Consider the following 21,785-nt stretch of genomic DNA (forward strand, 5'->3'; position numbering starts at 1 on the left):
TCGATCCCGGGACTCCAGGATCATGACCTGAGCTGAAGGCAGTCGCTTAACCAACTGAGCCACCCAGACGCCCTATGGTGGTGATGTCTTACAGTGCTTTCTGAACATACCCAGATTAAAACATCTCATGAGGACATATCCTGTGGGCCTGCCTAGGACCCACTGTAAATGAGGATATGTGGAAAAATCTCAGGACTGTCAAGCTTGAAGGTGAAGGTTAAGGGCTGCAGTAGCGTGAGAGCGTGTCAGATTAGGAGAGATGGACTTGGGGGGGGGGCTCTTAGCTGTGTCCCTCCTTCCTGCTGTGTCCGTGTACCTGGAAGTGCAGAAAGGAGCCTAGAGGAACTTTGGGTCAGGTGTTGGAGCCTGTGGACAGCATGTGTTTCATGTCCTCCCACGGGAGAAAAGGGTGTCCTGGCGAGGTGCTGAGAAGGAGGACCCTTCCCCAGATGAAAGCGACCTGGAGCAGGGGGAGAGGGGGCTAGGCAGGAGAGCCCAGCAGCCACAGGTCCTGGGCCAGGGGGCAGAGGTACCGGTGTGCAGGGCACTGGGAGTTGATGCAGGGGACGGGGGCGCTTTCTTCCGGGGTGGGGGGGGAGACTGAGCCAGCAAACGGGAATTCTGATGCCAGAACTCTGGTGCTGTCAGCTGTGGGGCTCCTAGCGCTTGAGTGCATTGCAGAGCGATAGATTAGGGAACAGAAAAACAGTACATTTAAGCGCATTCATTCATGTTTTCAGTCTTAATGAATTTCCAAATAAGCAGGAAATGTGTCAAATAATAAAGAAAAGAAGAAAAGAATTTCCTCTTTACCCTAACAACACAAAAATTATTCCCGATTTTGTATATTGCCTTGTAGTCTGTGTTCTGCTTGTAAAATTTAGTGCTTTCATAACATTTTTGGTATTTATAATTGCTCTTTATCATGATTTTTAAAAAGATTTTATTTGAGAGAGAGAGAGCATGTGTGCAGGTGTGTGTGCGCACACGAGGGTGTGGGGAGAGGGGCAGAGGGAGAAGGAGAAGCAGACTCCCCAGTGAGTGTGGCGCCAGATGCGGGGCTGGATCCCATGACGCCGAGATCATGACCTGAGCTGAAACCAAGAGTCAGAAATTTAACTGACTGAGCCACCCAGATGCCCCGTGTTTTTCATGATTTTTAGAACTATATAATGTTCCGTAATTTTTGTGTTGTTCATTTATTCTCTGGGACAGGTTTTAAGAAATCCAGTTCTTTCTTTTTTTTTTTTAATTCTTATGTTAATCCCCATACATTACATCATTAGTTTTAGATGTAGTGTTCCATGAATCATTGTTTGTGCATAACACCCAGTGCTCCATGCAGAATGTGCCCTCCTCAATACCCACCACCAGGCTAACCCATCCTCCCACCCCCCTCCCCCCTAGAACCCTCAGTTTGTTTTTCAGAGTCCATCGTCTCTCATGGTTCGTCTACCCCTCCGATTTCCCCCGCTTCATTCTTCCCCTCCTGCTACCTTCTTCTTCTTCTTCTTCTTTTTTTTTTCTTAACATATATTGCATTATTTGTTTCAGAAGTACAGATCTGAGATTCAACAGTCTTGCACAATTCACAGCGCTTACCAGAGCACATACCCTCCCCAGTGTCTATCACCCAGTCCCCCCATCCCTCCCACCCCAACCCCCACTCCAACAACACTCAGTTTGTTTCCTGCGATTAAGAATTCCTCATATCAGTGAGATCATATGATACATGTCTTTCTCTGTTTGATTTAAGAAATCCAGTTATTTCAATTGGAACATTTATATAGTTCCTATTTACATATTGTGATACATCTTTTTTTTTTTAAAGATTTTATTTATTTATTTGACAGAAAGACACAGCGAGAGAGGGAACACAAGCAGGGGGAACGGGGAGGGAGAAGCAGGCTTCCCACGGAGCAGGGACCCCGATGTGGGGCTCGATCCCAGGACCCTGGGATCATGACCTGAGCTGAAGGCAGACGCTTAACCGACTGAGCCACCCAGGCGTCCCCTGAAAGCAGTTTTAAAAATAAAAATAGCAGGAATGGTTTTTTATCTCTTCCCCCAGAGGAGAGGGGGAAGGCATGAGTGTGCCGGCTTCACCGTGGTTTTCCAGGCATGCCTGCATTTGGTTTCTTGTGATCCTTCATCTTCAACGTGCACGTGGGAAACTGAGGCGCAGGGTCACACAGGCTTGTGGTGTTAGTGTGGGATTTGAATCCAGAGCTACCCCTCATGGGGACTGGAGGTTATTTTTCCATCAAAACCGGGCATAGGAGGAAGCAGTAAAGACTAGAATGAGGCTCTCTGAACCAAGTGCTGAGTGTTGAGGCTTTTGGGTGTCATGGAAACATTTTTTAAAACAGCATTTAATGTTCTGATTGCAAAATAATGCATATTAATCACACACAAAATGTGAAAAATACAAGAAACCACAAAGAAGTAAAGGAAAACCTGCCACGATCCCACCGTCCGCGGATAACCATGTACTTCCTGGCTCTTTCCTGGTTTGGGCGTGCTTGCTTTTTACACAGACACCGCACACAGCCCTCACACAGCTCTGTTCGTTCTTTTCCCCTTAAATATATGTTATGGACCCTCTTTCCTGGCACTAAATAGTCCTTTATAGCATATTGAATGGCTCTGTAGTATTACATTACAGTCAAATACTACAATTTATTTGAACAATTCCCTATTGCCAGACATTAAGCTGACTTCTAATTACTCATTGTGATAATCAATGCCGCAGTGAACATGCCAGGATATAGATCTTCATGAAGATCCATGAATATTTTCTTAGTATAAATTTATTTTTAAAACAAATGTTTTATTTTTCTCATTGACTTGGGTGCTGATAAAAGTGTGAATGTGAAAATCATTTTATTCCCGTAAAAAATTGTCCAGAAAAGCATGGCAGGGGCGTATTTAATTTTTCGTGGCTAAAATATAATACTATTACATTTGTATATCGTGCAGTTGTAAGCACTGGCAGCTGTCGGACTCCTTTCTGGAAAGATGTTTAAGATGTGTTCATGTGGAATGCTTTCTCACCCCTTCCCACCTCTGTCACTGCCGGTGCACGAGCTGAGTTATGCCCCGTCTGGCGTGAGCACTGTGCGGGTGGCCCTGGTTCTGGCTGGGCAGGGGCTCCGTGTGTCGCACGGCCACGGGCCGCTCGCCGAGGCGCTAGGCTCATTTGCACAACCCTTGACAGCCCTAGCCCTAAGGCCAGCCATGGCCTGCTGGGGCCACCTGAGGACAGAGCTTTGGCTGTCCTGTTTCTTTAGCACTGGATATAATGGGGGCAGTAAGCTTGCAAACTTAAAAATACTCTGTGGGGATTTCAGACCTGTCTTTTGAGAAGAACACAGGGAGGTGAGCTCACAGACGTGTACGCTGTTAGTGTGGTAACAATAACAAAGATGTTAAAGGTGCTTTTGGTTATTGTTTGTGATCACTGAGTTTAATTAAGGTACACAGGAAGTGAAGTCCTGATGTGCTCTTTTTTTGTGTTTGTAGATCCACATCATAGATTTTGATGACGAAAATAACATCCTAAATAAAAATGTCCTCCTCCATCAAGTGGGTGAGATCTGGCACATTAGTACCAGCCCTGCCGACAGAGGTGTGCTGGCCACGTGCTACAATAAACGTGAGTATTTGCAGGTGTTGATACGCACCTGCAAGATTGGTCTTACGTTGTTTTTTTTTTTTTTTTTTTTTAAGATTTTATTTATTTATTTGAGAGAGAGAGAATGAGATAGAGCGGGGGGGGGGTCAGAGGGAGAAGCAGGCTCCCCGCCGAGCAGGGAGCCCGATGCGGGACTCGATCCCGGGACTCCAGGATCATGACCTGAGCCGAAGGCAGTCGCTTAACCAACTGAGCCACCCAGGCGCCCTTTTTTTTTTTTTGGTTTTACGTTGTTAATGGGCCAGTGCCTGACTTACGGGGTGATGATGGGAACAGGGGCTGCACAGAGAAGTTGTGATGCTGTAGGCAGATGCTTGTCACAGTTAATATGAGCCGCAGTCTGAGACCGGAGGCTGGAGTCACGGTTGTTCCAGGCACGTCGACCCCCTGGGGCAGGAGAGTGATGTGCTGGAGGGTCTCAAATGACAGATGCAGGGGTCCTCCTACATTAGTTCACTGTGCTCCTTGCGAGGGTAGCTGATTTGTGTATATGTGTGCATGCGTGTGTGCGTGTGTGGGGGGGTCCGTGCTCCTAATAAGCCTCTGCCCCATGTGCTCTTTGGCTCTGAAGTCTCTGGGGCCTTTGACGTTTGTGTCAGCCTAGACGTCTGGCGCCCAGCTGGCCATGCATCTTCCTCCATTCTCCTTTCTCTGTCGTTGTCCGTAAATTGTATTCAAATTCCGGCTTTGGGGAAAACCCCAGGTTCCATCTTCCTTTGCAAGCAGAATAAAGTCTGTTTTGTGCTGTGTGGTCTCTAAAGTGTTTCCTTCAGTATCAGCCTTCCCGGTTGGCTAATGGGCCTTCTGCAGCATCTGCACACGGGTCCCACATTCAGTGTACTCTCCCTTCCTGGCCCAGCCTCAGGATGCTAGTGTGTGTGGCTGTCTTCTGCTGTTGCCTCCCCGGGCGCGCCGTGTCTGGGAACCCCTGCTGGGATGCTCTGCTCCCCGGGGAGTGTCTTTCTATTTAATTTCACATCTACCTTTGTGGTTTTTTTTTTTTTAAGATTTTATTTATTTATTTGAGAGAGAGAGAGAGAGCAAACGAGGCGGGGGGGCAGAGGCAGAGGGAGAAGCAGACGCCTTGCTGAGCAGGGAGCCTGATGCGGGACTCGATCCCGGGACCCTGAGATCATGACCTGATCTGATGAAAGGCAGATACTTTACCAGCTGAGCCTCCCAGGCGCCCCTACCTTTTCATTTTTAGCTTTCCTAGCCCTCTGCCACCTCCTAACAAGGACCCTCCCTCCTATTTCCAGAACATTCCCCTCCGTCTGAGCCTTCTCAGGCATCATCCTCTGTGTGCCCCTGTCTTCTGACAGGCTGCTCAGGGCAGTCTGTCTTGCTGCTCAGGGTTCCCACAGCCAGCACCCACTGCCTCGGACCAAAGCCCACCTTGGCGCCGGGCTCACTGCGTGGGAAGGTGCCACGAACACGGCACATCGCCCTCCCCCACAGTCCCCGTGGTCGCGAGGCCCCACGGCCTAGCAGGATCCTGGCAAGCGCTGGGTCCCGGGCGTAGGTGGGAGCTTGCTGGCTGTCAGCTGGGCGCTGTGCTCGGCTCCTGGGGGCTGTGAGCGGCGTGGGTCAAAGCCACCGGGTTAGTGGTGGTCTCGCCCTGGTTGTCCACAGGCTTGGGCGGAGCGCTTTGTCAGGCCACCCTGCTTCACGGTTTCCCATCAGGGTCTCCAGAAGCCTGCCGCTCACCCTGCCACCGGTCTTTGATGGCGGCCAGCCCTTCTGTGATGGGCTTGTCTCGTGTGTCATCTTCTCCAAGAACAAAGACGGTTGTGTCATGGCGTTCATGGCGAAGTCCTAGGAGCTCAGCTTTTCCCTGTCACAGGCAGGACACTGGCACTGTGTCTCTGGCATGCCGGAGTGCGCTCTGCCTTCCCGCGTCAGGAGGGAGCTGCCTAGCCGCCTCAGCGTGCGGCTCCCACTCCCCGCACCCTCACGCCCCCCTCGGACCCCCACGCCCCCCTCGGACCCCCGCGCCCCCTCGCCCCCCGTGCCCCCCGCGCCCCCGCGCCCCCTGCACCCCCTTCGCTCCCATTCCCCCCTCGCCCCCCGCGCCCCCTACTCGCCCCTCGGACCCCCGTGCCCCCACGCCCCCTCGCCCCCCACGCCCCCTCGCCCCCGCGCCCCACTCGCTCCCACTCCCCCCTCGCCCCCTGCGCCCCCCACCCCCCACTCCCACGCCCCCCTCGCTCCCACTCCCCCCTCGCCCCTCGCGTCCCCCCGCCCCCTCGCCCCCCGCGCCCCCCTCGCCCCCCACGGCCCCCCTCGCCCTCCGGAGCTCTTCCTGGTTCCCATTTGATCCGCACCAGGTCATCTGTGCGAATCACACTCCCGGGAGTAGGGCCCAGACTGCTCCGGCCCAGACACCTCGGGAAGATCTTGGAGTAAGGATTTGTGCTCGCCCTGCAGACTTCCTTCACTCAGAAGGCTGCGGGGCGACTGCACACGTTTGCTCATGGACACTTGGGGTCCATGCTTTGCACTGAGCTCCCCGCCAGTCATGAGGCTTCCGCCCTGCAGGACGTTAGATGTGGGTTAGACCCAGAGCATCACAGACGTTACCGTGGGGCTTGGGCATCACCATCGTTACGGCGGGTCTTTCCCAGGACCAGAAGTGCACCTTGCCCTTTACCTCCCAGCGGTGTTGATGTCGAATCGTGTTTTCCACCTCTTCGTGCCTGGGCTGGCTGAGGGCCGCGTGGGGCTGTTGGCACGTACTCCCCGTTGCGTTCGTCCGGCTCGTGTTTGTGAGCGCCGCGCGGACATACCTGCGCTCTGCTGCCGTGCTGCACCTCACGCGTGTCCCCGCTCGGCTGCGGTCTGCACTTCCGTTTCCGTTGATGTGCATGATGGTTTGGACAGTGGTAGCCTCCTGCAGTCGAGAGCCGTGTGTCTCACACCCCGAGTCGTGCCCCCAGTGGAGGGGTCTGCCAGGGGCAGTGGGTGGGAAGGAGGGCCGGTGGGTAGAGGTGGAGCAGGTCCCAGCGCCGACCTCTTGGAACCTCTAGGAGGGGCATGCGTCTCGCAGGGAATTGTCTTCGCTTAAGGCTGTTCTCCGTGTCCCCCTTCACATGTGTCCTGACACTCTGCTCTGTGGATCTTATTGGGGGACAGGAGGAGGGAACCATGGAGAAGTGGGTTTCTGCGCCAAGCTGAGACGTGGAATCCACTTTGAGTGGTGTCCTCTTCTTGAGAAATCTTGGAATTCATGTTTGGTGTGAACAACTGTGTCTAAATTATATCCGTATATTGCAGCATGCGAAAGAATCTCTAGAGCTTGGTGGAAGTCTGCACTGTGGTAGAACTCTTGTGCCTACACACACACACACACACACACACACACACACCCTGGGACATCATGATGGCCTTGTAAATAAATGTGGAGATTAGATTAACTTACAACTCATTTTTTTTAAGATTTATTTATTTATTTGAGAGAGAGCACACGCATGTGTGTGAGTGTGCAGGGCAGTGGAGGGGCAGAGGGAGAGGGAAAAGCAGACTCCCTGCTGAGCACAGAGCCCGATGTGGGGCTTGATCCCACGACCCTGACGTCATGACCTGAGCCGAAACTGAGAGTTGGACGCTCAGCCACCCAGGCACCCCAACTCACAACTCATTTTTAAAACTGCAAATGAGAAGAGCTCCCTCTGTAGCTTTTATTGTTCTACTCAGGAGGCATGGTGAACAGCAGTATTGGGTTCCCCTTGTACAGTCGAAGCAGCTACCGTGTGCGGGCAGAAGCTTCTTGTGGATCGGCAGCAGGTTAACGTAACCTAAAGGTGCAGACTCTGTTTCCGACAGACTCGGGCGCATGTGTGCCAGCTCACATCTCTGTCATGCAAGGCGCAGGTGACAGATGCAGATCGTCCCAGTCTATGGATAGGGATCTGTGGCTGCTACGGATGTCATTTTCGCTGTCACCTGAGGTGATTATGAGAGCCTCCGAGTCTGGGTGGTGGGGGCAGAGTTGTGCGGACAGTGGACTCTCCTGGAACTTTTTCTGCATGGATGAAGATTAAAAAAAACCAAACAAACCAGACTCTAGCTTTTCTTTCTGATAATTTTACAAGACAAATGCATCTCCACAGAAGCCAAGTGAGGGCACGTGGGAGGGCGGAGGCTGTTTCGGCTGTGCCCCGGGGCCTGGCATGGCCGGGCGTCTGCAGAGCAGCTGAGCACATGGTGGCTGGGTGTGGAATGCGGTGGTGACCAGCGAGGGGTCCTCCCCACGAGGAGAGCCTCAGCCCTTGCCCTGACGCTGCCCCGGGAGGCCATGCCGCTGGCTGGCAACGAGGCCGTCACGCGGGGACGTCGGGCGTCTTTCCTCACAGCGCTTCCTGCCTGCTCGGCTGCCGGTGTGCAGCCCCCCCTCCCTCCGCACCTGGCGCCCCTCCACCAGGTGCTTCTGGCGGGGCCTCGGCCCTCGTGTGCCTCCTGATGCCTGTATTCAGGCCCCTGTGGTCACGCAGGTGTTCTGAGAAAAAGTATGTGCTTCAGATAAACTCAGTAGGTAGGCTGTTTTAAAACATTGTGACTTTGCCACTTTGATTTCCTTTTTTTCCCACTGAGTGTGTGTCTGTTTTTGTGTGTCTGCGTGTGCGTGTCTGTCATGTCTGTCGTGTGCACCTGCGTGTGCGTCTGCATGTGTGGGTGTCTGTGGGGTGTGTGTGTGTGGGGGGGGTGCTGACTGCTCCCTTTTGGCCCCTTCTTGGGCAGCAGGGGGCACCAGTGTCCTCCTCTGTGCCCTCCTCCTCACTCTGGTCCTTCCCACCACCCTCCCCTCCTGGGTCCTGGTTGGCAGCGTCCTAGCCTGATGCCGTTTTTAAAAGCTTTCTTGCATTTCTCAGATAGTTTTCTAAATACCGTCGCAGCCATGAAGAGCTTGCTTGCAAAGCACACGGGGCAGCATACACCGATTGCTTGGGTTCATCGGTGGTGTCTCACTAAGGTGCCCCTGGTGGATGGGTGTTCCTACCCTGGCAAGTATGGAGCTCAGTTCCCTGACCCCTGACCCCCAGGCTGCCAGAGAGAACTCAAGGCCCTCGAGGCCCTTGGATGCAGCAGGGAGCATGCCGGTCTGCAGGAGAGTTTGATTTTTGGTTGTGTTTCCAGCTCTGTTTATGTGGGACCTAGATCAGGGCAGTATTCAAATGTGTTACTAGTCAATGTTGCTAATATTGCTTCTGGTAAAAAATAACGACTGTGCCTGGCCACTGCGTCTGGTGGAGGAGTCTGGCTCTGTAACCCCCTGAAGGGCCCTTCTTTGGGCCTCCCTGCAGGTGGTGGTTTTTGCAGCTGGTCCTGTCCCTTGTGGGACCCAGTCGATGTGGTAGTTGACACCTGTGAGTCATGCGGCTTCTAAACCGAGGAGCCTCAGGATTGGTCTGCTGAGAGTCAGGGGCCCTCACACCCATGCTGGCCTCGGGAGGACACAGGACGTGGTGGCTGGCAGCCACATGGGCCCCTGCTGGAGTCTGGCCTGAGTCTGGGGTCCAAGGGCCTGACTGCAGTGAACCTGAGCCATCTCCTGGCCTTCCCCACAAGAGTCTGATGGAGGTTCTTTCCAGGCCCAGGGGACGTAAGAGGCCCTCGTAAATGAGAGCAGGGAGAGGTCACACGGTGCTTTGGAGAGCAGTAGTTCCTGTAGAATGACAGGGAAAGTCTGCACTCACACTGTCTGCAGCATGAATGAGTGCATGGACAGACTGCGTGGGGTATGAGGGTCACCGTGGGCAAGCAGGACTTAATGTGTTAGCGAGAGTTGCTGCCTGCCTGCTCCGAGCTTTGGTTATAATCCAAGGCAGGAATTCTTGAGAGGTTTCAGACAGCTGGGTGAAGATGTTGGATCAATATGTTTGTGGCCTGGAATTCCAGCCTGGAGAATATTTGAAATACTCAAAGACTCAGTGTAAACACTTTGAAATGATGTTTCTGTTTTGGGTGGGCTGCACATTACAGAGGTGATGAAGCTGGAAATGGCCCTGAGAGCAGTGATTCAGGATGCTTATCTGTGTCCGGACCCCATGTCACCATGTGTCACCAGCAAGCTGCTTAATGTGTCTGGCTCCATTTTCTCATCTATAAAATGCGGAGAGTTATGCCTACCTCAACTACACAGAGCTGCTGGAATTCACAGGAAGACCATATGCATGAACTGCCTTGAGAAGCGTATTTGTGATTATGTTTACATTATGTCATTTCTTCGCATTGTTCTGTCGTCGTTGTTTTAGCCCTGATGCTGTTAATCTAATGTTCTTACATGTTTATGCCTTGACCCCAGATCTGGGGAGAGTGTTCAGGCTAACACTTCTTGTGTTTTAATACTTGGAACTTTCTCTGTGCTGACCACTGCTCTGAGCTCTTTACCGGATGGTTTCTAACCCCCAGCAAGAAGCACATTCTGTCCCTATCTCCATGTCCCAGATGAGAAAACAGGCTTAAACAGGTCCCCTGATTGACTGTGGTAGACGAGGGGTGGATGCCGCCACCCAGAGGCTGTACTCTGAACGCCTGCGGACTTGCCACTGTAGATCCCAGGCCCTCACACCACAGCTGTCCTGCCTGGAGGGACGGACTTAAGCATACTCATCATGGAGAGAAAGTGCTTCTGGTCAGAGACCCATTCCATTTCACGAAGGCCTGAGTGCCGTGAGCCTCGCTCACTGTCATGATCAGAGGACCAGTGCGCTGAGGCTCGAAGGAGAGAATGCAGCCCGAGGACAATGCTGGGCATGGTGCTTGAGGTGAAACAGGGAAGAGCCCAGGTGCCCCGCAGACGTTGGCTCTGCCATGGGCTTCCTGAGAAGCTGGGGCCTTTGGGGTCCTTTCCCACCCTTGAGTCTGACGTGCTTCCTGCATCACCTCTGGGTGCCCCACCAGAGAGTGCTCAGAGACCTGACCCCATGCCCCACTGGGCTGACCTGCAGCGTTTCTTAGCCTGAGCACTTTCCGTTCCGGGCTTCCCGGCATGTCCGTATGGGATCCTTGCAGTGTGAATGGATTGTGTCCTTCCGAAAGATTATTTGTGGTCTTCAGTGGCCAGGGTTTTTTTTTTATTTAAACGTAGAAAGGAACCGTGGTGTAATTTAGCTTATCTGCCAGTTTCTGAATTCCCAGAAAGAGCCAGAGGTTATGCGGGATTTATTGTTCCTACGTGTTAATGATGTTTGCCACTTCTAATTTACAGATTTGGTGTGGCAACACGGAGAACTTGTGTTTAAACTAGTGAAAATCATCATGGCCAAGCTGTCCCTTTGTCGTCAGCAGCCGCTACAGTAATAGTAGCTGGGATGTGGATCGCTTCCTGGGTGTTACTTCTTTTGGGCCCTGGATTCTGGTTCCAGGTGGTACCCCTCACTGTTCCAGACAGCCTGTCTTTTAAGTTGGAGTTCAGTGCACAATAGAGCTGTTTAGATCCTCCTGGTTCATCCCAAGGTCACAGATCAATTCAGTACGAGTTTCCAGCTTTAGACATTTGTTCGCCTTCCACATTTTAAAATTATTGTAATTGATTGATTGATTGACTTTCTCTGGTGCTTCAGACATAGACAGCACTGAAAGTTGAGGACAGAGAGATGAGAGACCGGGTACCAGGCAGGAGAACCATGTCCCACAGGGCAGATGCAGAGACAGTGTTGACAGAAGCCTGTTCAGTTAGCGCAGCTTCAAAACTGAGTCCAGATCCTTCCCACGTGTGCCCAGCCCGACCTCTGTGCCAGCCCGGAGCCCAAGGCAGCATGGAGAGCGGGGGGGGGGGGGGGGGGGGAGGCGAGGAACCCCAGCCCGGGCCTCGCCCTGCGTGGACTGCTCTGCGGTCGGGTCTTTGGCCTTCTGCTCCTCGGGATATGGATACTCTGATAACTGCCCGTGAGAACACTTACTTTTTAAGAGGAGCCAGTATCCTTTGGGCTCGTATGAGGACTCTACGGAATATGACCCAAGTGACTCAGTGGGGCTTGGTTGAGATTCTCACCCCGGGAAGTAAATTGAGAGTGGCTTCTGTTCCTTGTGTTCCCGGGGGCCCATCACCTTTGGCGGGAACCTGGCGGGTGATGTTCTGAGCCTGCCTGGCTCAAGGTCTGTCACCTTTCACGTTGCGTGGAATGAGGGCTGCACTGGACGATTCTTAGGGCTCCCCAGAGCTTCCAGCCTGGGGCTTTCTGGTAACAGTGGACCAGAATACCGTGGTTTCTGTTTAAAGCTGCAATTTCCCATTTATCTCTGCATCAAATTAGAAAATTGCATTTTTGAGTTTAAGTGGTTTTTTTATGAAAAAAAGCTAAGGGAGGAAGTAGGGTTTCCTTGGAAAAGAATTCTTTTAAGGCCTCTGTGTGAGACCATAATTCTGAGGTAAATGGCTGAGACTCCTCCGAGGACGGGGCACATGAGAGGCGGGGGCAGAACCACAGCCACCGGGATCATCGGCAGGCCATGTGCCCGCTGAAGAGCGGAGCCAGGGAGGCGCTGTGTTCCACAAGTCCTGTCATTTCTGAAGCACGATGGCTGGCTGTCTCCGGTGAAAACTGACTTTGTGTCCTCTGCACAGAGAGGGAGAGATGGAACACTTCCTTTTTCTCGGGGTCTAGGTGCTCAGTTAGGACAGGTGAGAATTAGGTCTTTTCATGACCCCGGTGCCGAGAAACAGAAAAGAAAGAAGCGGGAGAGTCTCACAAGAGAGCTGTCCCTGTGGAGTTCCCCCAGGGAGCCGGCCAGGGCCAGGGAGGCGCGCGGGGTGGCTTTCTTGTTCTGACAGCGGGCTTCGGGCAGAGCCCCCTCTTCCACTCAGGTATTTTACGAAGAAGCACCCTGATGGTGCCAGTGCCTGCATTTCATTTTCACGCCATCCCAAGTAAAGTGTGTTTTGAAATGAAAATGTTCTGTGTTCTGTTTTAACCCTTAAACGTTTGGCAGGCTCCTGTTTTTCTGTGACCAACGAGAATAGACTCGATGGACCTTTCTTTGCTGGAATAGCCGTGTGCTAACCAGCGTGTTAGCTAAGGATGATTTCATTCTGGAGGCGGAAGCCCAGATGGGCCTGCAGTTGAGTGTGCGTGCTGTGTGTGTGGGTGTGCATTCCCTGTGTGTGCTGTGCAGGTGGAGTGTGCTGGGTGAGGAGTTGTGTGTGAATGTATGTTGAGGGTGCGTGGTTTGTGTATGTGCTGAATGTGTGTTGGGGTATGTGGAGTGTGTGTGCTCTGTGTGTGCAGTGTGTGGAGACTGATGGAGAATGTGAGGAGTGTGTGCTGTGTGTGCGGAGTGCGGTGAGTGTGAGGAGTGTGTGTGCTGGGCGTGTGGAGTGCGTGTGGAGTGCGTGTGCTCTGCGTGTGGAGTGCGTGCGGAGCGTGGAGTGTGTGTGCTCTGCGTGTGGAGTGCGTGTGGAGTGTGTGTGTTCTGCGTGTGGAGTGTGTGCGGAGCGTGGAGCGTGTGTGCTGGGCGTTTGGAGTGCATGCAGATCGTGGAGTGTGTGCTCTGCGTGTGTTCTGCGTGTGGAGTGTGGGTGCTCTGTGTGTGGAGTGCGTGCGGAGTGTGTGGTATGTGTGCTCTGTGTGTGGAGTGCGTGTGGAGTGTTTGGAGTGCGTGTGGAGTGTGGGTGCTCTGTGTGTGGAGTGCGTGCGGAGCGTGTAGTGTGTGTGCTCTGCGTGTGTAGTGTGTGCGGAGTGTGTGTGCTGGGCGTGTGGAGTGCGTGTGGAGTGTGGGTGCTCTGCGTGTGGAGTGCGTGCGGAGCGTGTGGTGTGTGTGCTGTGCGTGTGGAGTGCGGGTGCTCTGCGTGTGGAGTGCATGCGGAGCGTGTAGTGTGTGTGCTGGGCGTGTGGAGTGCGTGTGGAGTACGGGTGCTCTGCGTGTGGACTGCGTGCGGAGCGTGTAGTGTGTGCTCTGTGTGTGGAGTGCGTGTGGAGTGCGGGTGCTCTGCGTGTGGAGTGCGTGTGGAGCGTGTAGTGTGTGTGTTCTGCGTGTGGAGTGCGTGTGGAGTGTGTGTGCTGTGCGTGTGGAGTGCGTGTGGAGTGCGTGCGGAGCGTGTAGTGTGTGTGCTGTGCATGTGGAGTGCGTGTGGAGCATGTAGTGTGTGTGCTCTGCGTGTGGAGTGTGTGTGCTGTGCGTGTGGAGTGCATGTGGAGTGTATGTGTTCTGCGTGTGGAGTGCGTGCGGAGCATGTAGTATGTGTGCTCTGCGTATGTAGTGTGTGCGGAGCATATAGTGTGTGTGCTGGGCATGTGGAGTGCGTGCGGAGCGTGTAGTGTGTGTGCTCTGTGTGTGGAGTGCGTGTGGAGTGTGTGTGTTCTGCGTGTGGAGTGCGTGCGGAGCGTGGAGCGTGTGTGCTGGGCGTGTGGAGTGTCGAGAGCGTGAGGAGACTGACGGGGTGCGGGAGACGTGCTCAGAGACTTGTGTTAGGCGCGCCTCCTTTGCGGGTGGGGGTGAGTGCATGGGCCACTGGTTATTTGGCCTTCGTCACCATCCCTGTGTACACAGGAGGGGACGTGAGGGTGACGATGACGGAGATGATATTTATCATTTAGTGCTTAGGTACCAGGCCCCTGGCTAAGTGCATTACATGGATTATCTAGTTTTATGTTTATTTTAAAAATTGTTCCCAGTTTTTTTGAGATAGAATTAACATGTAACATTGTATTAAAGCTCACAAGAGAATGATTCAGTATTTGGGTGTATATATTGTGAAATGATCACTGCCATAAGTCTGGTTAACACCTGTTACCACACGTAGTTACACACGTGCTTTGTTTTGTTTTTTTTTTTTTTTGTGATGAGAACTTTCAAAATCTACTCTCTTAGCAGCTTGCAAAGGTACACTAGGGTGTTGTTGACTGAAGTCACCGTGCTGTGTGTTCCGTCCCCAGGACTTACTTATCTTGTAACTGGAAGCATGTACCTTTTGACCACGTCCGCCCAGTTCCGTGCCCCTTACCCTTGCCTGCCTCTAGCAGCCACCAATCTGTTGTGTCTATGAGCTCTTTTTTTTCCCTTAAGTTTCCACATATGAGTGAGATCATACAGTATTTGTTTTTCTCCATCTGACTCATTTCACTTACTATGATGCCCTGCAGGTCCATCCCTGTTGTGGCAGATGGCAAGATTTCCTGCTTTTTATGGTAGAATCCTATTTCATTGTATATTATGTGTGTATGTATATATATTTCTTTCTTTAAATATAATTTCTTTATCCATTCATCCAACGGTGGACACTTAGGTTGTTTCCGTGTCTTGGCTGTTGGAAGGAATGCTGCAGTGAACATGGGAGGGCAGCAGATTATCTAGCTGAATCTTCTGTTATTATTTGCATATTCCCAGTGAGGAATTTGTTACAGTGATTTGCCAGGCTTAGCAGCGCTAGATAGTAGTGGGGTTGGGATTTGAATCTGTGCACCTTGGTTCCAGAGCACCTGACCTACAGGTTATTAGGCTTTAAGGTTGTTCTTTCTGGGGGAAGAATTTTGTAAATATACCCGGTTATAAAAATGTTTTCTTCTTACTGGTTTTTGTCATGAAAGATAGAGTTATAATAGTCACCACTTTTGGGTGATGTTTGTAATGATGGTCAAATGTTGGAGTTGAGAGGCCAACGAGATCAAAGATCTTAAGCACAGGCCCCCTTTATCTCTTTAGAGATATGCTTTATAGACCCCAATATTTTGTAGCTTGGGTTAGTCCCAGTACCTGCCTTTCCTTGACATTGCTCCTGTAGGCACAGGGTCCCACAGTTGTGTTGTAAGCACACTGCACCAGACTTCCTGTCCTTCCAAGTGGGGACGTGGGAGCCGCAGATGTCCTCAGAGGTGTTTATCTCTACAGCCTGGGTTTGGATGCACGTTTGGGGATTGACGTGTGCCGTGTCACCAGAATCTGTTCTGGCTTCTGAGTTTTGAACAGCAGATCAGGAGAATTCTGATTCCCAGGGGTCCTCTGAACATGGCCGAGTCCCTTCAACTCCTGGTTTTGGACAGCGAGGGTTTGAGTGGGGAGAGCTCAGATGACAAGGGATGCCTGCATTGTTCTTACACAGTCATCTTACAGAAGTTAGAATTCCGGAATACAGGGCATGTTTTTAATTAGCTGCTGCTGCTTTTTTTTTTTAGATTTTATCCTGTATTGTCTCCACTCCTAACTAACCTCTTTGGATCCCATCTGTATCGTATTTCTGTCCTCATTGACTTTCTGTAGCACCTCCAAATTTAATATCATCTGGAAATTTAATTAATGTGCTGTTTACTGCTCCTTCCAGATCACTAATGAAGATGTTAAATAAGGCTTGATCCCCAGAGCACCCCACTGGACACCTCCTCACAGCTTAATGTTCTGTCATTTATCAGTGCACTTCCTTTATGTCCTTCCTCCAGATTTCAAGCCACGAGGGGGTGCTTAGACAAAGCTCAATTTGAATTCATTTTTCCAGTAACACTGTAAAAACCCCGGTGCCAAATCCCTCCCGCCACCCCAGATATGCTGTTTGCCCTGTTCTTCCGCAGGCTAGTGCTGTGTGCTCTGCGCCGCCCCCCGCCCCCGTGGCAGCAGCGGGTTTGGGGCTGCACTGAGGGAGCCCTCAGCAGCGGCCTGGTGAGGCCGGGGCCCGGCCACGAGGTGCTGCTTGTCTGAGGTGCTGTGCACCTTGCACAGAGGCGTCTCGCTGTTGTCTTAGTCTCCGTGGGTCACCGTGCCAGGTGCCACAGACTGGGGGGCTCAGACGACAGAAACGTACTCTCTCCCGGCTCTGGAGGCTGGACATCTGAGACGGGGGGTGAGCAGGCTTGGCTTCTCTGAGGCCTGTCTCCGTGGCTTGCAGTTGGCCACCTCCTCCCGGTGTCCTCACGTGGTCCCCCCCTGTGTCTTCATCTCCTGCTGTGAGGACATCAGCTATTGGATTAAAGCCCACCCAGACGGCCTCATTTAACTTAACAGCTGTGTCTCCAAATACAGTCACCTTCTGAGGTTCTGGGGGTCAGGGCTTCGCCATGTGAATTTTGTTGGACACAACTTAGCCCATAACAGCCGTGGATTTTTTGATTGATTGATTCATTTACTTACGCAAGAGGTTTGGGGAGGGGGTTCCATCTTGATTAGGTTCTCAGACCGAATGTTAGGTAACCTGCCTGTCATCACTTAATACGTTCCTGGTGTTTCATGACGCCGTTCACCTGTGAGGTGGCACACATTTTGCTTTTGTGTTTTTGACTACAGGCGAGACCTTGGAGGCCTGCCATCTATTTCGCTGAGGCCTTTTGAGTCACTCACTGTTGAGACTGGGCTGTGACTAGGGACGCGTGGTCAGGAGGGGTGTGGCAGGGGAGACTTGGCCTGGGGACAGTTTGGCGGGGTGTGGCCATGGACATGGCACGGAGGGGGTCTAGCTGCTCTGTTCTGCGTAGCCTGCTTTGTTGGAGGTCCTGGGGCAGGTGCAAGGTGGTGGGGGGCACGTAGCCAGTGCAGCCCAGGCCTGCAAGCAGCAGCTAAAGAGCCGGGCTGGGGGCAGTGACCACACTTGTGCTCTGGGCCTCTAGAGAGCAGGACTTCCCAGGCAGGGGGCATCGCAGGCCCAGGTTGGTGTTAGTCTCCCTTCGTTGGAGCAGGGCCTGGCAAACAGCCTTTCAAAGGGCAGGTCGGAGTGAGGCATCCATGCCCAAGGCCAGGGGGTTTTGAGATCAGACCTGTATTTTCCAAAGATCGCCTAGGAATGGGAGGGGATGCCCAGGGCCCAGCTAGATAACCCTGATGCTGCTTCCCCCTCTGCCGTGTCATTCTTGTCGTTCTGTGGTCCTGTGGCTCACCAGACATAAAATTATGTGAAAATAGTCTAAAAAAAAAGTGCAAGTAGTACGGAAATGAGAAAAACCTTCTCAATATGCTGGTAAAATTTCAGGAAGACAAAGACCAAAAGATGGTCTTTAAAAATAAAAAAATTAGACATGTAAACCCAAGATGGAGAATAAAGGCAAAAAGATGTGGCACACGGTTGGTAACTTACGATATTTTAGAAGTCTTCTATATAAGTGGTGACCTGCTGGGCTCCTCTTTGACCCCGTGGAGGGGCGGGTGAGCGGCTGCTGGTGTCCCCGGCAGCCGGAGTCCGTCTCGCGCCCCCGCGTCAGGGGGAGAGCATCCCACGTCAGGGCTGGGATGTGGTGTTCATCCGAGGAAGGTGAAATGTCAGGAAGACTGTAGATCATGCCAGCACGGAGTCCTCGGGAAATTAGAACAATGAAGAGCTGACGGAGCAGCAGGGCCGCGTGAAATATGGCTGGTGCGTTGGCCCTGCACTCCGGAATCCTGCTGCTCACAGGGGGCCCTGCCCGGCTCCGCTCTGCAGTGAGGATGAGCAGAGCCCTCTCTGGCCAGGGGAGCCTTCCTGGGCTCCAGCGGCTCCGTTTGGGTATAGCCTGAGCTGTCGCTGGGACTGCGTGGGGGTGGGAGTGGGAGGCAGCCGGTGGGGCGGGGGGGGCGCCGTGGCACACCAGTGGCTCCTGGCCTCACCCCCTCCTTCCTCCTTCCCCACTCCCAGCAGAGCCCACTTCCCTCCTTTCCCTTCTCCCCAGGCCCAGCCGGGCCTTCCTTTCTCATCTCAAGGATTATGATTCCACTCCTACAACTGTTTCCCCTCAGGCACAGATCTGGGTTCTCAGCAGTGTTTTTTGGCAACCCGCAGGGTTTCCCTGTGCCAGCCCTGGCGGTGACTGGCTCCGTGGCCTTGAGCACGGACAGACCCTCCCCAAGGCTCAGCCTGCCTCCGTGAAACTGGGAGTACAGGGCCGGGACGACGTGACTCCCGCGGGAAATGCCTGCCCCGCGTGCTTCATCTTCTGTGCGCTCTCCCCACGTTGTCTTTCTGTGCCTGCCTCCCAGTGTGGGCTCCCCATCCTAGGGCTCCATCCACACCCCGGTTCCCACCCACTTCTGCTATTGTCCTGCTGCTTTTCGTGCTCATTTCTCTACCTTAAACCTTCTTTCTGCAAACGTCTGCCCATCACGGGGGTCTCATCCCACAGGGGCCTGTAGCAGCCCCCACCCCCCACGGACGCTGGACGACCACTGTGGGCACAGCGGCTCTGGCACTGGGCACTCTGAGTGAGAGGCTCCCCTGGCCTCACGGGGTCGCGGGGCCCACTGGGCGGATAGGTCATGTTTGCCTCTTACAGGTTTCTGGTGCAAGATGGGAGTGTTCAGCAGAAGTAGGGCTGACCGAGAAAACACGGGGCACCCCAGGAAACTTGAATTTCAGACACATAGGAATAATTTTTAGCATACTTATGTCCCGTGCAAACTGTTTTTACTTTTCAGTCTGGCAGCCTTGGTTGGAGGGCATGCCCCAGACAGAAGGCTTAGGTGCCATCCCCTCGGGAGTGACGCTGGGCAGTCAAGAGGATGTGGCTGTCAGGGAGGCAGAGCGGGGCCGGCGAAGCAGCTCTAACGATCGAGAACTGTCTGGAGCCCGGGACACCAGAGATTTGGCCGAAATCACCAGTGGAGGTTCTTCCCACCAGCGCCGCTATACGCAGAGCACAGGGAACGGCGGGTCTCCTAGGCCCTTGTACCGGCTCAGTCGGGCGGCCCTCCGAGAGCCGCGTCTCGAGGCTGGGCTGCTGCTTCTCACGGGCACCATTTCCTCTGCACCTCTCACCGCCTGTCGCTCTGACGTGGAGTCGGAGGTCAGAGTGCCTGTCTCCTGTGCTCCTGGGACAGCCCTGCCCAAGGCGTCAGACCTCGGTAGACGTTGCTGACCTCGTGGGCGTGGGCCCCTCCAGGCTGGAGACGCTGCTTTGGCTCAGCTCCAGCCGTGCGGGGGCTGCCCTGGCTCTCACCCTGGAAGGGCCCTTGAGAGGCCCGATGTCCAGATTTTATCTTATTTTTGGTTTGCACAAAAAGAGATTTTTGTAAAGGTGATCGTGTACCTGCTTAACAGTTTTAACAGCAAAGGAGGCTGTGTAGCAAAACTGAGACCTCCCCTCTACCCCTAGCCACCAAGCCCCCAGTTTCCCTGCCAGGGGCAGCCACTGTTACCCCCAGAGGTTTGGTAAGTCAGAGTTAAAGGTTTTGGGCTGAATCCAAAAGGAAGCAGTGTAGTCTTGTGTGGCAGGGTTGTGGGAAAGATAGAATCGCATGTAAGAACAAGAAAGTTGTTTTGAAAACCTGAAAATGAAGATGCAGGTTTCTGAGTCATCCTTCATTCCAGAGTGATCCGTCCCTCACTCCACCTGGACTTTAGGTAGAGCACATATTGTTGGGTCTGAGTATGTAGGCAGAAACAAAACCCGCAAGACTCTGCACCTTTATGATGCCTCCCTGGCTCTGGCGAGACCAGGGGCGTGGCAGGTAAGGCATGAGGTCGTGAGAATAGAGGTGAACAGGAGATCCCACTGCTCCTCAGACCTTTTCCACCATCTGTCCTGGGCACTCGACAGGTCACCACTAGAGAGTCTCTCCTGGGAGTCACTAGGCGGAGGTCCTTGCAAGGAGTTGCTCTGGAAGACTCAGCAGCAAACAGGCCTCAGTCCCTCATCCAGCCCACTGGAGCTGCCTCCCTTGGCGCCCTGGCTGGGTCAGCTGTCAGGTCATCCTCGTGAGCACAGTCCCTTGGTCAGGGAGCCCGAGAGAGGATGCAGAGCCAGCGTTTCCCCTTAGCCCGCTCAGACCCTCCTCGTTCCTCTCTTCCTTCTGCTGGCAGCTTTCGAGGGCCTCCTGTCGAGGGTATGGTTCTGGCCATTGAGGACCTGCGGACGAACGAGGGGTGGGTCTGGCCTTTGGGGGGGCCACAGTCAGTAGAGCAGAGAACACCACCCCGTAACCGGCAGAGCAGGAAGAGAGTGATGACCCAGGGCCCGACAGGAGTTAGAGGGGCTTGGGGGTGCCTTTCCCCAGAGACAGCACTCCGTCATCCCGTCTGGAAGGGCCTTTGGGCACCTCGAGGGGGCTGAGCAGTGCGTGGGGCGCACTTTTGGAGTCAAGCTTGTGGAAACTTGGTTCTGTGTAACGGGGCCGGCTCCCCTGACCCCACCACAGGCCTCATCTGTAGAACGCGCGCTGGGCATTCTCCTCCAGGCATGTGAAGATCACGCAAGGTGACTGCAGAGGGGCCGGGAGCAGTGTCTGCTGCGCGGCAGGTCTCGTGAACGGTGGAACTGGATTCCCTGAGAGGCGCTGTCTGCCTCTGGACGGGAGGCAGCTGTGCAGCAGGGCTGTGCTTTGTCTCATCCAGGTCCTTGCCTGGTGTCTGCACTGCGTTGTCATGGCCCTTTCTTGGGGCTTCCCCTGTACGCTGGGGACAAAGCTGGAAGGTTGGGAGTGCGTTAGAAATGCGCACTGAGGGGCGCCTGGGTGGCTCAGTCCTTAAGCGTCTGCCTTTGGCTCAGGTCATGATCCCAGGCTCGTGGGATCGAGCCCCGCGTCGGGCTCCCTGCTCAGTGGAGACCCTGCTTCTCCCTCTCCCACTCCCCCTGCTTGTGTTCCCTCTCTAGCTGTCTCTCTCTTTCTGTCAAATAAATAAATAAAATCTTTTAAAAAAATTATTTGAGGGGGCACCTGGGTGGCTCAGACGTTAAGCGTCTGCCTTCGGCTCAGGTCATGATCCCAGAGTCCTGGGATTGAGTCCCACATCGGGCTCCCTGCTCTGCGGGAAGCCTGCTTCTCCCTCTCCCACTCCCCGGCTTGTGTTCCCTCTCTCGTTGTGGGTCTCTCTGTCAAATGAATAAATAAAAAATCTTAAAAAAAAAAAAAAAAAAAGAAATGCGCACTGAAAAGGATGGACAAGCACCGAATGGCAGAAGTTAGCTTTTGGAAGGGTCTTAGAAAACTGGACTTGGAATATCATAGAGGATTTTTTTTTAAAGATTTTATTTATTTACTTGACAGAGACACAGCGAGAGAGGGAACACAAGCAGGGGGAGTGGGAGAGGGAGAAGCAGGCTTCCCACTGAGCAGGGGGCCCGACGCGGGGCTCGATCCCAGGACCCTGAGATCATGACCTGAGCCGAAGGCAGACGCTTAACGACTGAGCCACCCAGGCACCCCTCATAGAGCATTTTTAAGAAGATCACCGTGAAGTCCTATAATTGGGTCCAAAAATTGAACT

General features: G+C 53.3%; 1 protein-coding gene across 7 annotated transcripts in view; it reads left to right on the plus strand.

The window, feature by feature from the left end:
- The window catches only part of EIPR1 (EARP complex and GARP complex interacting protein 1), a 126,309-nt gene that overhangs the window by 19,435 nt on the left and 85,089 nt on the right, over nt 1-21,785 (plus strand). For 6 of the 7 annotated variants that reach the window (XR_010405412.1, XM_064571881.1, XM_064571884.1 and 3 more), the window contains one exon: nt 3,523-3,655. Coding sequence is in view for 5 of the 7 variants with exons in the window: in XM_064571881.1 (XP_064427951.1) it covers nt 3,523-3,655 (133 nt within the window). In the remaining 2 variants the exon portion in view is untranslated. Of the gene's footprint in view, nt 1-3,520; nt 3,656-21,785 lie in introns of those variants that run through there. The other variant, XM_045884017.3, reaches the window with a different exon arrangement.

This window comes from Mirounga angustirostris, unplaced genomic scaffold (assembly GCF_029215605.1).
Source record: "Mirounga angustirostris isolate CCGP_5_RB_7025 unplaced genomic scaffold, mMirAng1.0.hap1 SCAF_10, whole genome shotgun sequence".
NCBI lineage: Eukaryota > Metazoa > Chordata > Mammalia > Carnivora > Phocidae > Mirounga > Mirounga angustirostris.